The sequence below is a fragment of the Melitaea cinxia genome, chromosome 25 (assembly GCF_905220565.1).
Source record: "Melitaea cinxia chromosome 25, ilMelCinx1.1, whole genome shotgun sequence".
Classification (NCBI taxonomy): domain Eukaryota; kingdom Metazoa; phylum Arthropoda; class Insecta; order Lepidoptera; family Nymphalidae; genus Melitaea; species Melitaea cinxia.
In genome coordinates this window covers 6,293,106-6,307,477 of record NC_059418.1, presented here as the reverse complement: position 1 = coordinate 6,307,477, position 14,372 = coordinate 6,293,106, and the positions used below count along the sequence as shown (strand labels likewise).

At 33.3% G+C, this 14,372-nt stretch overlaps 1 protein-coding gene across 1 annotated transcript in view; it reads left to right on the top strand.

The window, feature by feature from the left end:
* Positions 1-14,372, top strand: part of LOC123666060 (la-related protein 1B-like) — a 112,788-nt gene that overhangs the window by 29,850 nt on the left and 68,566 nt on the right. The window contains exons 3-4 of the mRNA XM_045600268.1: positions 4,032-4,137; positions 5,204-5,271. Coding sequence (XP_045456224.1) covers positions 4,032-4,137; positions 5,204-5,271 — 174 coding nt within the window. The remainder of the gene's footprint in view (positions 1-4,031; positions 4,138-5,203; positions 5,272-14,372) is intronic.

The window sequence follows — 14,372 nt, the reverse complement described above, 5'->3', positions numbered from 1 at the left end:
ATGTAGGGTATTTTAATTTTTCATACAGTTAACTGGTGGTTTACGGTAATGTTCGGAAATTATGTATTTTTAATTGTAATTTGATAACCAATATTACCAAATTATTCGTAAAAAAAATTATTCCTTAAGACATCGGAATCGTTTTTAATGATTTATGACGCTTTTGCAAAATCTAAAGAAATGGGCCACATGTAATCCAGTTTGTTTCTAGTACATAAAGCGTTAGAGCCATTACACGATAATAATGTGGAAAAATCAATCAGCTTTAAGTGGATCCATGTTGAGTACAATGGAGTAAATAGTTTATTAAAGCGGTTATATTTAAACAACGTTTCGTTTGTTTGGAACGAGTTTGTAAAACGAATCGTTTTTAACCGATTTCCAAAAAAGGAGGAGGTTCTCAATTCAACTGTATTTTTTTTTATGTATGTTACATCAGAACTTTTGATTGTGTGGACCGATTTCGACAATTTTTTTTTAATCGAAAGGTGGTGTGTGTCAATTGGTCCCATTTAAATTTATTTGAGATCTAACAACTACTTTTCGAGTTATATCTAATAATGCGTTTTTACTTGACGCTTTTTTCGTCGACCTACGTTGTATTATACCACATAACTTTTTACTGGATGTACCAATTTTGATAATTCTTTTTTTTGTTGGAAAGGGGATATTCCTAGTTTGCTACCATGCTAAAGAAACCAGGATCCGATGATGGGATCCCAGAGAAATCGAGGGAAACTCGAAAATCCGCAATAACTTTTTACTGGGTATACCGATTTTGATAAATTTTAATTTAATCGAAAGCTGATATTTATCATATGGTAACATATAAATTTTATCGAGATCTGATTATTACTTTTTGAGTAATCTTTGATAACACTGTGTGGCTACGGTACTCAAGAATAAAGCCACCCCCTCTCTTCCCGTGGGTGTCGTAAGAGGCGACTAAGGGATAACAAGGTTCCACAACCACCTTGGAACTTAAGAAGCCGACCGATGGCGGGATAACCATCCAACTGCTGGCTTTGAAATACACAGGCCGAAGACGGGCAGCAGCGTCTTCGGTGCGACAAAGCCAGTACTGCGGTCACCAACTCGCCTGCCCAGCGTGGTGACTATGGGCAAAACACATGAGTTCACGTTATTTTTGGCGTAAACTTGTGGAGGCCTATGTCCAGCAGTGGACTGTATAAGCTGTAGTGATTGAATCTTTGATAACGCGTGATGCTTGACCATTTTTTCGTCGATCTACGTTGTATTACTCGTCAATGTAATTGAAGTCGGTTTTTTTTTCGTTTGCGAGCAAACACAATTATGTTTTGATTGAAATGTTCTGCGTGTTATTTAGTCCCATTTAAATTTAATTTAGATCTGACAAGTACTTTTTAGAGATATCTAATAATACGTATTTACTTGACTATATTTTCGTCGACCTACGTTGTATTAAACCGCATAACTTTTTACAGGTTTTATCGATTTTGATGATTCTTACTTAAATCGAAAGCGAATGCTCGTCTTGTGTGTAATGTGTCCACATTTAAATCGAGATCGAGATCTGAGTGCCTAGTGCGAGTTTCATTCACAGAAACATGAGAGAAACGCATTTATACGTAAAAATTATTTTGCATGGGAATTTAAACACTGCAGCCCAGACGATAAAGAATAGTATACGATACAATCGATACAGAGCCATCTAGCGGCAAACGCGAGAACTAGGTTGAAATGCCGAATTTCCCATACAAAATGAAGTTAAAATTTACGCCCGTTATTGCGAGATGGATTAAACAAAACTCGCACTAGGCACTCTGATGACTATTTTTTGAGTAATTTTTGATAGCGCGTATTAACTTGACTATTTTTTCGTCTACGTTGTATTACTTGTCGATGAATTCGAAATCGGGTTTTTTTTTCGTTTGCCAGCAAACACAATTATTTAACTAATAGATAGTGAGCGTAAAAGTTTAAAAACTATTAAATTCCATTCATTTTTTTGGTGTGCAATCTTTATTGCTAAAAATAAAAAATTGAATAGAATTAAATAAATATAATTAAAATATTGTTCAATTTATATTTAATAAGAGTGCCATAAATGGACGAATATCTTGTAGCTTGTACCAAATATGTTTTGCTGATACGGAACCGGATTGCGTCAAACTCGATACGGGAGCTGTTTTCAGAAAAGAAAAAACTTGAGAGGAACCGCAATTTTGGACGTTTTATTTAGTAATAAATATTTACGTAATTAAAATATCGAATCATTAATTAAAAATACGGATATTGATATGCACATTCTTGAGGCATTTATGTTCGCAATGTTGGTTACAATAGTAATTAAAACATTTGTGACTTACTAGCTGATCTGGCGGACTTCGCACTGTCATATTTTGCATTATATTCTAAGAACTTTACAAGACTGACTATTTTAAACTTTACGAGTTTGACAGTTGACAGTTCTCGTTTTGGGTTTGACAGTTTGCGTCTATCTAGACATCTATACAAAGAAATAAAATTGAAGTGTCTGTTTGTAATATTAAAATAAGCGCTTTTTACTAATACATCTGGAGATGGTATACACGGTACATATACCAAAATACCATTTTTTACAATTTTTGTCTCCGTCTGTCTGAAACGGCTGGGCCAATTTTGACAAGACTTTCACTGGCTGATAGCTGATGTATTAAGGAGTAACTTAGGCTACTTATATTTTAGAAATTTAATTATTTTGTAACTGCGAACTGAACAATATTTTTTTTTATTCTACGCGGACGAAGTCGCGGGCACAGCTAGTTATATTCTAAGAACTTTAGAAGCCTGACTCTTCTAACTTTATGAGTTTTATCTCGATTTAGGTTTGACAGTTTGCTCCTATATATCATAAAATTTCTATATTCGTTTCTTTGATATTGAATTGTATATTGAAACCTAAGATAGAACTACGTCTGACAGGTCAACTAGTACTTTTAATAAAAATTGGAAGGAGATTCAATAAAATGTACTTAATAGTTTGAAAGAGATTTTAGTAAAATATCTGGGATAGATCGAGAATAGCCTAGGGGTTAGTCTTCTTGTCTTTGAAGACTCAAAGAGCACGTAACTCTAGTCTCGGTTGTTATCGTAAACGCTTCATAACGACGTCTTTGTAGGGAAACATCTGCCAACATTAGGGTTCCATAAATTACTAGGACAATAATCACCGGACGTACCTGATTATAAAGTTTAAATAGTCAGGCTTCTAAAGTTCTTAGAATATTCAAGATAAGGAAACCAGGATCTGATGATGGAATCCCAGAGAAATCGAGGGAAACCCAGAAAATCGTAGTGACGACTAGTGCGTTGCGTGCGTTATTACTTGTCGATGTAATTGAAGTCGGTGTTTTTCTTTTGCTAGCAAACACAATTATATCGATAATTGTAAGACATTTTTGAAAGTACTTATGTACTTTTAATTTGGACAGGTCAACTTGTATTAAAAATATTTCTACATCAACACGGAATGTAACGCAATCAGTCTGACTTAATTCTGACAATAATTATTTAACTGACACTTATGTTTTTGGTTAATTTTGTACTATTATGTAATTTTACGGAATCGGTTATCGTTCTTATTTAAATTATTTAGTTCAATCGGTTATGAATAACGATTAAATACTTTTTTCCTAGATGATTTTTAAACCGTTTAATTGTTGGCTGAATCCTACTATTTGTTTGCGAATTGAGTGATAATTTCTTTACTTAATAGTGATCGTTATCAGGTAATTATGGCAGCAATGGGGTGGGATAGCTTTATGTGCTCACCAAGACACGATGGAAATATCTACTTAGAGGAATAACCAATATGCTTGTATACGTAAATCTCGCTTTGAATGAGAGTTAAAGCGACGTACTACATGATACTGTAGCCACCAAAACCATGTTACGTCAAATTGTACGCCTCCAAGAAGGCTGTGCTTTGGCTCTCACAAAATGAAAAATACAGGAAGCGCTTACACTTATTTGAACCTAGCCTAATAATATCGTAATTTTTGTTTCAGGTGCGGGGTGGAAGTACGGGTGCTCCGCCTCCAGCGCCCCCTGCTCTTGAAGAGAAAAGAGCTCCTCTTCAGCCACAGCAACAGGGCAGGGCGCAGATACCACCTGGTATGTACCAACCAGTTTTATATCTAAAATATTAAAAGGAGTTTTTTCTGCGAGGTCCGCAAAGGAGCGTACGGCTTACGTGATGGTCAGCAATTACCAAGGCTTATATAGATATATAGACGCCTGCAACACCAGAAGCATCGTACGCGTGCTGTCGACCCTCCTCTGGTCTGGCTCTGGTCACCTTACTCATCACAGGTATAAAACATTGTTTCAAAGCAGTATTATTTAGCTGTGATCTTCTGTAAGATCGAGGTCCCCTACCCCATTAATATCTCTGAAACTATGGAACCAATACTGATGTCCTTGCCATTGGGAGGATACCTTGTCCAGATATAACGTAGGCTATGAAACATTGCGTCGCGACTAACATGGAGCAATAGCGATTTTTATTCGGTCAAAGCCGACACTCGTGTCTAGTTGTGCATATGTTTACATTTATGGTGCGTGGAGTGATCCAGTTTAATAGAAATCGGATTAGAGGTCGTATTTCATTGAGTGTTGAGTGTTTCATCGCAGTACGTGGAAACAGTATACACTTTAATGATAATTGTTTTCTTAATTTCCGAGTAAATAATGAAATATCGTCGTTAGCATTAATTGATTTTCTCATATTTATTGTTTTTTAATGTTCGTGATAATGTTGCTACTAATGTTGTTAATGTTTACACCGAATATTAAATGACTTTGAATTTAGAGAAATAATCAAATAACTTAATCGTCATCTTACTAATTAACATTATGATTGTTATCAAAATTGAAGCTGCTATGATTCAGAATGTAGATTCAGAGACGAACAGAGAAGAATCGGCAAGAAACTGTGTTTTGATACAAAATTCGTAATATCCTGCGTGAAATACAGTGACATTAAATATTTCTATCATTTATGTAATCCAGTAATATGCTTATTTAAGAAAACAACTAAGAAAAGCGAGAAGCGAGCAAACGATTCCCTAGAATATTGTATTCCGTATGTAAGTGTATTGATAGTTTGACACATGATTCCGGAAGTCATCGCAAATGCTATTATTTAGTTTTGTTTTTAATTTTTGATTCTCTTCATCAGAACCCGTCCCTCCGCCGCCAGCTCCGAAACCAGCGGCCGTAAAGGCCCGCGCCAAGATGAATCCGAAGGTCAGTACTTTATTATATTTTAGGTTGTCTGGAGCAAGGTTGGGGAACTTGGGTTTACCACTTTGACTATGTGTTGGTGGAACTAACTCCCACGAAAATTCTAGGGCTAATACTCATTCATCATCATCATTGCAGCAGTCCACTGCTGGACATAGGCCTCCATAAGTTCGTGCCAAAAATAGCGTGAACTCGTGTGTTTTGCCCATAGTCACCACGCTGGGTTGGTGACCGCAGGACTGGCTTTGTCGCACCGAAGGCGCTGCTGCCCGTTTTTGACCTTTGTATTTCAAAGCCAGCAGTTAGATTGTTATCCCGCCATCGATCGGCTTTTTATGTTCCAAGGTAGAAGTGGAACTGTGTTATCGTGTTTATAGTGATGGAAAATCTATTATTCTTCCATCAAAAAGGAGCAGCGTGGATTAAGCTCTTACAATCTGAATTGTCCTTTACAAATAATATGACAGTTAGTAATTCAGATAATATCCCATATTTTGTATACAAAGTTACAAACATGGCCGCTCCGAATCTACATCGCGCAATCGCCGCGCTAGTGCTGTAAACGATCATATCGATCAAATATACATAGTTGTTTGTTATTGTAGTCTAGCTAGATAAAAGCTTGAGTTGTCGATAATTCTACGATAAAATCATTTTTTTTTGTTCCAGTAGGGATTTAAGTAATTAAAAGTACTTTTGAATCGTCGTTTTGCATTTATAACAATGCATTGTCTTAATCTTTAAAAAAAAAAATGTTTAATATGTAACAGTGATTCCGAACGTAGATTCTGCAGAGAATAATCGGTTAGATACTCCGCAGTTATTCTTTTTATATATTTTTTAAATATATAAATAGTACATTAGATCTGTATGTGTTTATGATAAAGTATGAGCGTGTATAAAACAAAACTGATCATCGTAAAAAAAATGGATGAAATTGTCTCCTAAGATCAAGATCAGACAGTTTAGAAACTCATCAATACGAAAATCTCATCTGGTGAAACGAAAAAAAAAAGCGAATTAGTATAAACGAATGGCAAAGTTGTCAATAGATAAATGTTTTATATATGCTATATAGAGTTATAGACCCACGAAACGGGATTCTCTTCCTACTATAGTCTTTTGAGTTTAAGGCTTTTAAAAAAAAATTCTAAAAAACATTATAAAACAACAAAACAGGTATCTCCAATATTAAAAGCTGCTCGAAAAATTAGAAAAAAGGCGAAAGTTGACAAATTATTTTTATTCATCTTACTTGAATGACATGGTATATACAATACAACATTAGGACAATCGAACGCCAATATTCATAAAAACATAAAACAATGAAACAGGTATCTCCAACATTAAAAACTGCTCGAAAAATTAGAAATAAGGCGAAAGATTGACAAATTATTTTTATTCATCTTACTTGAATAACATGGTATATACAATACAACACTAGGCCAATCGGACGCCAATATTCATAAAAACATAAAACAATGAAACAGGTATCTCCAACATTAAAAGCTGCTCGAAAAATTAGAAAAAAAGGCGAGAGTTCGACAAATTATTATTATTCATCTTACGAGAACGACATGGTATACAAATACAATACAACACTAGGCCAGTCGAACTCCCGCCGGCGCGGTTGACGGTCGTTCCCGCGCATTTCGAATATAGAACGCGTTTATTATCTATACTAATTTGGTTTAAAATACATCTTTATTTTAAAATACGTGTTATTGGCAGGATACTTTTACGCATTATCATCTAGTTGACTTTGGAATTAAAAAATATAATTCTAGAAAAATCTTTGCCAATTTTTCCTAACGTATTTGTGTTTGAAAGTGATTTTTATATTGTTTCTGTGCTGTAAGTGTGTAATTTTGTTTTATAAAAGTGTTGTTTTTAATTCGTTCTGTTGACGGTTTTGTACTGGAATGCATTTTTATGGTTTGATATTGGTATTTTATTATTTATAAATATATTTACTTAGTGTATTTTAAAACGTACGCCATATTCTCTTATTGAGGTTCGATAACTATATCAGGAGGTACTTTTTATAAATAATCCTAGAACTACGATAAATAACATTTGAAGAAATTTTATGTGTATTAAATAGGCTATTATGTTAGATAAGGATAAACTTTCAATTATATTTCAGTAATTTGTGTTACACTTAGTTTGAATCAAATTGATTAAAATACTCTCAGCATTCGAAATAGTTCGAAAAATTCAAATTTGGATATGAACAATTTTTGAAAGTTAAAAATAATGTTCATTATTCCTTATTTTCGTATGGATCATTTTAATTATGTTCTTTATACAGTCGAAACAAATGAAAGTATTAAAACAATATCTTTCAAGGACGATTGAATCGTAAACAAGATTTATTTAAGAAAATATGTTGTCTGTCGGTCGGAACGTACATTCTACTGTCGAATGTAGTTCGAATTTTATTTTATCGCTTGCATAACGTTATGAATTGTAATGCAATAGAAATACTAGTTTTTTTTTTCACATCTAATTTCAATAATTATATTTATTTATTTAGCTAGTCTTTAGATCAAGACCCGTGGAATTAATTTTGTAACGAAATTATACAGATAACCGTTGAAATTTTGAGTTTAGATAGGTTAGGTTAATTTTAAACATTTAGATATGATATTCAAAAATGTTTAGAATTTCTAATGTGTGGGTAACACAAAAATAAAATCGTAGATATTAGGTTATTTTTTTTTTATTTTATTCGACGCGTTTTTGATATTAAATTTTTGATTTCCCTTCAAACGCGTGCTGATGATGTATTAAAAGAAGAAACTTGTCAGAAAGTAAACGCGTTAGCGTGTGTTACAAATCAGCTTGATAACTCTTGATGGCTCGACGTATGGCTATAAAACATCGCGTTGTTGCACATAAAAGCGAAGAAATGATTAAAAATGTTCTTCTTGAATAGTAGTACACCTCGTTAGAGATTTCCGCTACATAAATATAAAAAATATATTTATAGAAAACAATAATAACTTAAATATAACAAAAATGCGGGTAGTTAACGAAAAAAAACCTACTACACTAAGTAGTGTGCTTGTTACTCTTTCAACGACTGAACCGATTGTAACGAAATGTTAGGTAGATAGCTGAAGATCGAGAACAACACATGTATCCCGACAGTCCAACGGGAGTCAACAATGTATATGTAACAAAAATAACTGAAGGCGAAATAAACCGTATAAAACATAACATTAAACCTTCTAGTGATGTAATTTGAAACAACGCCAAACGAACGATACCTATTGAAAATTGTCGTTATCGCTGGAACGCGTTGCTAATTTAATTTCTTTTTAATTAATTTTATGAAATATAATGATTATGTACCCCACAAGGTAAAATTAATACGCAATTAATACTACAGAAATACATGTATATCGAATTTTATCTTACTGTTGTTATTGAAAACACAGCAGGAAATATCCTGTTCGAAATCTGGAGCAGCCCGACTGGGGAAGTATATAACTTATTTAGTATATAATTACTTTCCATAGTAAATCTATACTTGGTAATCTTTTAAGTAATCATTAAGTCTCTTCAATGCGGTCGTTAGTATGTAGGTTGCTGGGCTAGTCTTTTAACCTTCTTCAAAAAAGTATATAAAAGCAGTAAATAAACGCTTCACACTTAACTACATAACCGATTTTAATCCGAAAGATGACCTATATTTTATTTCGATATATATAACAATTATATTCAAGGAAAAAAAGGGTGCGAAATTGACAAATTTAATACTCCTCTATCGACGTAATTTTCATAAAAAGGCTTACAAAGATTCTGCTTCACGTATTAATATATAGATTTAAAAAAGTATCGGTCTAGCGGTTTTCGAATATGTTATCAGTTGCAATACTTTCCTTTTTTAAACAATTTCCTTATATTATTTTTATGTTTTTATAATGATAATTGGCGACGCATATATTGGTTCACTTTAGTGTTATCGTTCACTGCTAACAGAGCGATATGATACTATAAACTTTAATGAATAATAATATTTTACTTATTATTTCATTCTGGTTAAAAATTAGAAAAATGAGGACATGTGCTATTAAGTTTAATCGAAAATAACGTCCCGATTTTTTGTGTCGAACACGATAGAATACCTTAGAAATAAAATTATTACTCTGTAAATAGTTATATTAAAATCGTATCGCAATCGTTTTGTACACACATCCACTGTAAATTAATTGAAGTACACACAGGCACAGGGGAAAGAGCACAGGGCACAGCAGGAAATATACTACAAATCTAGAGTAACCCGATCGGAGAAGTACCCAGACCGTACAGGAGATCACAGCTAAGACTGCAGCAGTGTTGTGTTTCTGTGGTGAGTAAGGTGACCAGAGCTCCAGAGGATTGGGGGTAGGGTTGGCAACGCGCTTGCGATGCTTCTGGTTTTGCATGCGTGTATAAGCTACGGTAATGGCTTACCATCGGTTGAGCCGTACGCTTGTTTGCCGACCTTGTTGCGTAAAATAAACCAAACCGCGTGGCACAACTAGTAATTTATAAGACATTTAAAATGTAATTGAAATCAACTAATTAGTTATTACTATCGCGATGAAGACAGACTAACTAACCTTTAGTATTTAATTACACGTAAGCATAATTATATATATATCAAAAGGTGACTAACCCTATTGCGACCTCTTGTCTTGTTTCAGCTAACGGTCAAGCTTGAATTGTTTAATGTATTTTAGTTGAGAAATCGCGCGTTCGACGAAAAATAAATATTCATCATATCTCATTACAGCCATCTTGTGATATTTTATAATGTTACCACTAGTTTAATCTATCAATGATAGTTTTGGAATGTACTCCTTAAGAATCGACTTTCATATAAAGCGCCCGGTATGAAAAAAATATGAGGAGTAAAATCTACTGAACGAATGACCTAGCTACGTTTATCGTAACGCCATCTATCGGAACCAAATAGGATTTGCATTACGTTTTCTAATAATGCCATCGAATAAAGCCGATAGATGGCGTTATTTGATTCATTTATTTACCTTTTGATATGGTATTAATCTTTTTCTTAGACTAGTAAGCCTTTTTTGTGCCTATTTAGACATAATATCTGAAGGAGTAATTTCCAGTCTTGTGTCGGAGCTGACACACACACTTTTTGTTTTACGCAACTACGTTACCCGAAAATTAAACCTATAATATTCATCAGGCGATCTCTTATGATAATTTCGTAACGTTCGTTTTAGTTTCGTTTCATATGTTATTTAATATATTTAATTTCGAAGTCTAGTTTCATTAAAGCTTCTCGTTCATTGGGTATATAGCGCTATGTAATGCTATAATATCCTTTTGGAAGTTAAACTTCTTTACGCACGTTTGACTTGGGGAGTAATGGCTAAGCTGGTAAATGGGTGACGAGAGCGTTACGAAAAGTGTGATCGGGTGAGGAAAGTTAGTGAGGCAAACGGAAAGAGTTACGTTTCGTATATTACTGTAGGGGCAACTAAAGAAGTTTTACTTCAGTCGTGTCGGTCTAAAGCGCACTAGAATATAAGCTTTTAATAAAATCACGTCAACAGTAAAACAGACATAAATATCGACGCGATCGAAACCGTCGCGTACTACTAGTGTTGTGTATTTTTACTTTCCGTTCTTGCGTATACAAGGTATCGTATAAATGTCATTACTTAATATAGTTGAGTAAATGCCATAAGTCGACCGAACAGGTTTGACGGATCCGGTCAAGCCGAAAAGACATACATACTTATGTATAATATGTCTACATGAGAATGTCTGATTGGATATTATTTATCAAGGACTAGTCTTGTAGTTTTATTCGTATATTTCTTTGCGGTTGCCGCCACGTTATTTTTGGCGTAAACTTGTGGAGGCCTATGTCCAGCAGTGGACTGTATAGGCTGTAATGATTGATTGATTGATAATGATTGCCATTTGCCTGTGGATGCCTGCAAAATACGATGAATCAAGTAGCATTCGGGTACTTCCTAGAAAGCGTAAGGGGTGGGATCGGCAAAGTGCAGGCATTCATAAGCAGTGATAATCACTTACAAACAGGTGGCGTACGATTGTTTGCCTCCTTTGCCTTGTGCAAAAAAAAAACGCATTGCTCATGAGCTAATTACTAAACTTACTCACAGGAGCATACCGTTAAGCGTATATAATGTATCTGTGCATAATTAAAATAATTGTGTTTGCTCGCAAACGAAAAAAAAAACCGACTTCAATTACATCGACAAGTAATACAACGTAGATTGACGAAAATATAGTCAAGCAACTACGCGTTATCAAAGATTACTCAAAAAGTAGTTATCGGATCTCGATAAAATTTATATGTGACCACATGATAAACATCAGCTTTCGATTAAATGAAAAATTATCAAAATCGGTACACCCAGTAAAAAGTTATTACGGATTTTCGAGAGTTTCCCTCGATTTCTCTGGCATCCCATCATCAGATCCTGGTTTCCTTATCACTATACCAAACTAGGGATATCCCCTTTTCAACAAAAAAAGAATTATCAAAATCGGTGCATCCAGTAGAAAGTTATGCGGTATAATACAACGTAGGTCGACGAAAAAAGCGTCAAGTAAAAACGCATTATTAGATATAACTCGAAAAGTAGTTGTTAGATCTCAAATAAATTTAAATGGGACCAATTGGCACACACCACCTTTCGATTAAAACAAAATTTGTCGAAATCGGTCTACCCGGTCAAAAGTTCTGATGTAACATACATTAAAAAAAAATACAGTCGAATTGAGAACCTCCTCCTTTTTTGGAAGTCGGTTAAAAAAAATATTAGCATTCTGCATTCCTTCTCTATATAAACAAATAGTAATAAAAAATAAGTGTGAAATTAAAAAAAAAATCATCGGATTTATACCTATAATATCTAGAAGCCGGCATCAGATAATAGTTAGCGATAAGAAGCTTACTTGCATCATTTACATATTTTTATCATACGTCTGCTTTGCAATTTGATTTGTGTGTGTGAATAGTTAAAAATTTCGTCAGAGACATATAATTGAAGTCGGTAATATTTTTTTTTAAGTAAGAAGAGATTATTATCTTAATGCAATCGAAAAGATACAGATCGTATCAAGGTGAACTTTAGCTCTCGAACTATGAGAAGGTTATTTCATAATTCATAGTTATTTTTACTCGTATATCGTCATATCAAAATGGTTGATAAATATAAACTCTTATCATACTTATTTTATCATCTATAATTCAAAAATTTATTGTATTTTTCTGAAAAATATCAAGAAGATTCAACAACAATAGTTTTTGGTATAAATATTCTTCTGCTAGAAAGTCTGTTTAGTAACGTATATTAGATTTTTGTAACGTAAATAAAAGTATCAGAAATATGATAAATTTTTAAATGTAATTTTTGCCGATTGTACCTGACACCTTAGAATCACACAATCGGCTCATCATAACGAGTTATTATTCGGATTTTCCGTAATATTCATAAAAAGAAGGTCACGTTCAAACGCGATTGTAACCAAAACGGCACACAAACCAATATAAATTGACACGATTTTAAAATTGTATGTCATAATTTTGTCTCGAAAGACTCGTGTTTGACATTTTCACCTAATTCCAATTTTAAATTATGTGTAAAATTTGACCTATGCTTGTCTATTCCGTTTTGTAATAAGAATAGCAAATATGCAAAAAAAAAAAACATGACTATCTATGAATTTGTGCTGTGTGGCTACGGCACTAAAAAATTTAGCCACCCCCATGATCTATGAATATAAGAGCGATTGAGCCTAGAGGCTGGGCTTTGAATACCTTGCGAGATTCGATTGTATGTTCAAATGTAAAATTTTGATTCAGAAACTATCCAAGCGACAGTAAAGGGGTTGCGAATAAACAGGAATTTTAAAACAATAATATTAGTACCAGTTTAAACTAAAATTATTTTGACGAAAAGTTTCTAGTCAATATAAAAGTTTTTTTGCGGTCAGCATAAAAAAATCTCATGCGAAATTCTAGCTATAAATGCATACGAAGGGCTTAAATTTAAACATAAGTTGACTGTTTAATTAAAAAAAAAAAAAACAAAAAAAAAAACTGTTTCTACTTGAAGTAGATAAAAATGGGCAGTACTTATGTCCTGTTATCAGGTTCAACTAACATTCGAGTATGCAAACTAGAGAAAATTATAGATAAATGGGTTACACTATTATCGTGTAGTAATAAATAAAACAATAAATCCTGTAACGTGTCAATATATTCATAACACGACTATGAAAACATTAAATATCCAAGAATTATTCAACTCACTACATACATACTGTATTTTACATTAAAATAGTATGTAAATGATCATATAATGATCAGCATCGGTCCGTAATAATACATAATAGTCCGTTATTTAACAATAAACTTATATGTAATACAAGGTCACTAATTGATCCTATTTCTATATAAGTAAAATGACTTTATTTATTTATTTATTTGACTTGCCTCAAATATGAAATAGTTCGGTATGACTGGTTGTTTTTATGTTCTTAATGGCCGAGACGATGTTGATATGCAATTATCCCAAATCTTAATTAGTTTAACAAACAAATTAAACAGTAATTTAATAGATAAAAAAATCAGTATGACATAAAGACAGAAAGCAAAAAATGCTCGAGATTCTCTTACCATTTTCTTTATTAATTGCTTACTAAAAGGGACTGTGAAAGGCTGAGATAGGTCTCAAATACATATATAAACTACTAGCTGTGCCCGCGACTTTGTCCGCGTGGATTTTAACAACAAAGTTATTGTTCAGCTCACAGAGCTATAAAATAAATACATTTCTAAAATAAAAGTAGCCTTAACTACTTCTCACTACATCAGCTACCTGCCAGTGAAAGTCTCGTCAAAATCGGTTTAGCCGTTTCAGAAATTAGCCCGAACAAACACAGACAGACAGACAAAAATTGTAAAAAAAAATATTTTGGTAGTTGAGGTTTTTGGTTTTGGAATCCATATGCATTTAGTAAAAAGCAGTTATTTTAATAATATACAAATATAATACAAACATACACTCCGATTTCATTTAATTGTATAGATTAGATATTTT